The sequence below is a fragment of the Euphorbia lathyris genome, chromosome 5, assembly GCF_963576675.1.
Source record: "Euphorbia lathyris chromosome 5, ddEupLath1.1, whole genome shotgun sequence".
Lineage (NCBI taxonomy): Eukaryota > Viridiplantae > Streptophyta > Magnoliopsida > Malpighiales > Euphorbiaceae > Euphorbia > Euphorbia lathyris.
This window is the reverse complement of record NC_088914.1, coordinates 64,598,049-64,602,489: the sequence shown is the minus strand read 5'-3', so window position 1 is coordinate 64,602,489 and position 4,441 is coordinate 64,598,049. Positions and strand designations below refer to the sequence as shown.

At 33.0% G+C, this 4,441-nt stretch overlaps 1 protein-coding gene across 1 annotated transcript; it reads left to right on the top strand.

Moving 5' to 3' along the window:
• The first annotated feature begins 1,097 nt into the window (after positions 1 to 1,097).
• LOC136230285 (dof zinc finger protein DOF5.7) lies at positions 1,098 to 2,505 on the top strand. The gene has a single exon (XM_066019316.1). It carries the CDS (start codon positions 1,308 to 1,310, stop codon positions 2,307 to 2,309), a length of 1,002 nt encoding a protein of 333 aa, XP_065875388.1. The 5' UTR covers positions 1,098 to 1,307; the 3' UTR covers positions 2,310 to 2,505.
• Positions 2,506 to 4,441: the final 1,936 nt, after the last annotated feature.

Below are 4,441 nucleotides of genomic sequence, written 5' to 3'. Positions count from 1 at the left end.
TCAAACGTAGAAGAGCAACTGCAAACTGATCTTCATCATTCAGACCCTTTCGAATATTCGGATCAGAGTCATTTCTTTTGTTGCAACCACATAGATCTATTGATCCACGTATAAAATATATGCAAGATATATATATATATGAAAGATTAAAATCAGATAGATAAATTAGGAGATAGTAATGTATTTGACTTAATTTTTGAAAAATATAAATTATTTACCTAATTAATTAACATAAACTTATTATCAATTATTTGTTTATTTTTGTATTCTATCATTTATTTTTCGAATTTAATTCTAGGAGGATTCAAGAAATTTTAGGATACTCTTAGAATACGTATCCATTTAGTTATAAAAAGAAATTTATATTTTTCAAGTACCGTAGAGACTTTTACCCATGCATTTTTAAGGAATACCATACTCGAGAAGAGTTTTTAAAAAATCCGGGAGAATCCTCATCACACGTAAATCTTTGCACATAATTGTTTTTGGTAATATAAAATTGGGATAAGGTATCAAAATAGGCTTATTGTTTTTAGAAAAACATCAATTTAGGCTCTATGTACAAAATAACACCAATATAGAGTTAACGTTTAAAAAGGTATCAATTAGGCCTCAAGAACGAATATATTACTCCTTTAAGTTCTGATTTCTCACTCCACGTATAATTGACAGAACGTAATGGAATAATATCAATGACGTGTTTCGTTCCATTATCGAGGCTCAAATTTGTACTTTTTATAAACTTTAAATCCATATTTGTTCTATTTTGTACGTGGAACCTAAATTGAACCGAAGAATTTAGTAAATACTTGGAGAGAAAAAAAATACTGTAAAATTAATTTAATTTGTCTGTGAATAAGGAAACCTAGAAATTGAATTAAAAGTTGATACCTAATTTTGGTGGTTATGTTATAACTCGGATTTCATGAGTTTATTTCTTGTGGCACATCAACTCCTATCCAAATTATTTCTCTATTCTATTCTGCCACATCATTTTCATATCATATGCTTTCCGAGTTTTCTCTCTTACTAATTAAATAATAAATACTTATATATAGACCGACCTATCATTCATTCATTCATCTCTCTCTACCAGATCTGACCTCTATACCCCTCCGATCTTCTAATATAAAAATTCATGTTTTTCCATCTTCCAAACCTTCTTTTTTTTATGAATATCACAAGTTCCTCTTCTCTATCATATGCATGAAACCATTCAATTCAGTATCTTTGCCTCTGCAAAAACAAATTGAACTACTCATAAACATTTAACCCCTTCTCTTTCTCTCTCTTTCTATCTCTCCATCATGTCCTCCAACAATCCTCATGGAAAGCAAGCTACAAAGGAGGATAATCAGAGCTCCGGCAACCGGAAAACACCTGCCTCAAAGCCACAAGAGCAAGCTTTAAAGTGCCCAAGATGTGACTCTCCCAACACTAAATTCTGCTACTACAACAATTACAGCCTAACTCAACCTAGACACTTTTGCAAGACTTGTAGACGATACTGGACTAAAGGCGGAGCTTTGCGAAACGTTCCTATAGGCGGTGGCTGCAGGAAAAACAAGAAGATGAAATCATCCTCCAGACTCTCCGGTGACTCTAAAGACTCCAGTGAGTCATCAGAGATCGGTGGTTTCAAGTTCTTTCATGGTCTTTCACCAGCCATGGATTTTAATCTCGGTGGCTTATCGTTTCCTAGGCTTAATCCTTCACCAAGTAGCTTATATAATCAGTTTTCTCCATTTGGGGATATTTCTGCAACTTCAGTAGCAGCTGCTTCTAATCCTTGTTTCAGCCTTGATCCATCTGGAACCTCCCCAGCAGCTATGGGGTTTAATTATCCACTTACTGGATATAACGGTGCAATTGTAAATCATGATGTTGGTGCATCCATGAATGTTCACACTAATCTCGCATCTTCAATTGAGTCATTGAGTTCCATAAACCAAGATTTGCACTGGAAGCTACAGCAGCAGCGATTAGCGATGCTTTTTGGAGGAGATGATCAGAAAGACAGCAGCGTTAATTCTTCACTTCCGATTGAAAACCATCAGCCGCAGAAGCCTCAGCCAATCTTATTTCAAAATCTTGAAATTTCAAAGCCAGAAGTAAGCGGTCTAGGTAATAATTCTAGAAAAGAAGGTGACACAGCAACCGAGTGGTTCTTTGGGAATTCATACTCGCAAGTAAATCCAACTCCGGCGAATAGTAACAGCAATGGCAATGAAAACACAGCAACAGGTAACTGGAATCATAATGGTGTTCAAGCTTGGGGTGATTTGCATCAATACAACGGTTTGCCCTAGACCAAGTCCATCATCATTAACAACAACAAAAAAAATTAGGGAAATTTAATTATATAGCGAAATGAAACCCATTGAGGTATATGTTTGTTCTTCTTCTTTAATTTTACTTACTTTAGCTGGATATGCAGATGATGAACTTGTAAAAGTTGGGGGGAAAAGGAAGAAAGTAATTTTTTGTTTTTTGTATTTCAATTTAGTAATATGATGAACAATTTGAATACTTGTTAGTTATTTTTCTTGAGTATTTATTTGCAGACATAGATGAAAAGGAAAGGAGTGGATAAATATAATACTTTTGTCTCTACATATAGCATATAAACATGAAGGATGATATAATTTTCAATTTTTGAAGAAGAATTAGAAGTTGTGAATGTGAATGACATAGGGATCTGTGATAGATTTTGGAGTGTTATTAAATGGGACTTAATGGATTTGTTTTATGTAGAGTCATTGTCAATAACTCATACTAGTGTCTCAGTATATGTTTGTATGTCTGTTTAAATAGATAGATATCAGAGAAAACTAAACAAATGTGAATCTGAGTAAGTAAGTAAGTAGCTGGGAGGGGGGGTGTAAGGTCTTCTCTGCTTAACATATAAGTAGGCCTGTGATCATGATTTATGAAGCCCTAGGTAGGGTGCTGCTGCTGCTGCTGCTTTAATTTGGTTACCCTTTTCTTTTTATCTGATAGTGCTTAAGGTGTTGGTAATAATTAGTTGCAGTGTGGTGTGATTTGGTGGTGTCTGAAAAAGTGGTGGTTTGAAAATGTATTGAATGAAAACTGTCAGCATTTGAAATTGAATGAGAGAGAGTAGAGTGTTGGAGAGTGAGCCCATTGTTGCTATATTGTTGCTAGTACTGATTGAAGCACCCATTGTGATTCTGTTGTAGACAGAAAGCCTTTGCTTTTTCCTTGCCTAATCCCTCTTTGCTTTCACTAGTTTTCTGTCTATATAATTATCACAAATAGAGGAAGGCCCCCCACTTACTTCAACAACACATATATATAGATTAGGTTCATTAATTCCCCTTTTATACGTTCTCTTATTCAAATTCAATAATATGATATTGTATTAGCAATACTAACCTCAATCTCCGAGGAATATTACATCTTGGTGATTAAGGTACTAGATCAAAAATAGAATTTGAATTTTGGAAGCAAGAATGTAGATGGCAGAGTTTTGCCTCCTACTCTACTCAAATCTGAATTAGTTCGAGCTCTCGGTATTAATAAGCCGAAGTTTAGATGGAAAACAAAAGCAAGACTACCCTCTATAGATTGGCGACTGGATATCCTAAGGATAATATTTGATCTTTAAATAGTAGTTAAGTTAATAGAGAGTTTTGTAGTTGAAAATAAAATTCTAATACCATAGAAAAATCAAAGGTTGAATCTTTTTGGGTAGACTTCGAGTAGTTCTATTCAAAGTAGAAACGAGCTAATAGTTACGAGTTATTCTGAATAGGATGTTCAATTCATTTCCACTTTGTATAAGAAAATAGATTTATCATGTCATACACTATATCAATCAATTGTGTTATTTCTACACGTTTATACTTAATGCATATCATTTCTCAATGAGAATGTATGCATATATCTTTTGATTGGTTCAGTGTATTACTATGTAAATGTAGTAAAAGTAGAAGGTCTTTGGCGAAATTCTAATTAAGTGTCAGTTTGTTTTTCGGAATTGCTTTTTTGCATTTCAATACTAAACATGATATAGAAAGTGTTTGGTAAAATTCTGAAACAACTGGTTTTTTTTTTTTTTGCTGAAACAACTAATATTTACTTTCTAAAATAACCTAGCCCTAAAATTGAAAATGTCCAATTAGAATTAGAAGTAGAACAGTCGTCTATATATCCGGATGTTAATCATATATACTATATATATGTGCATGGAAATCAATCTTGATTTAAATTTAATTATTATCTCATTTTGTCAGGTACGCCATATATTCATTGTCTACCAAATTAAGTTTATAGTTATGATAAATCAATCACATCACACCTTTAATCATAAATAATAATTAAAAAAAAAGAAAGTACCACAGAATTTGGTTATTTTTTATTTGCTTTTAATAGGGTTAAATTAATGCAACCTCTTTAATTATAGATATACGTACATGTG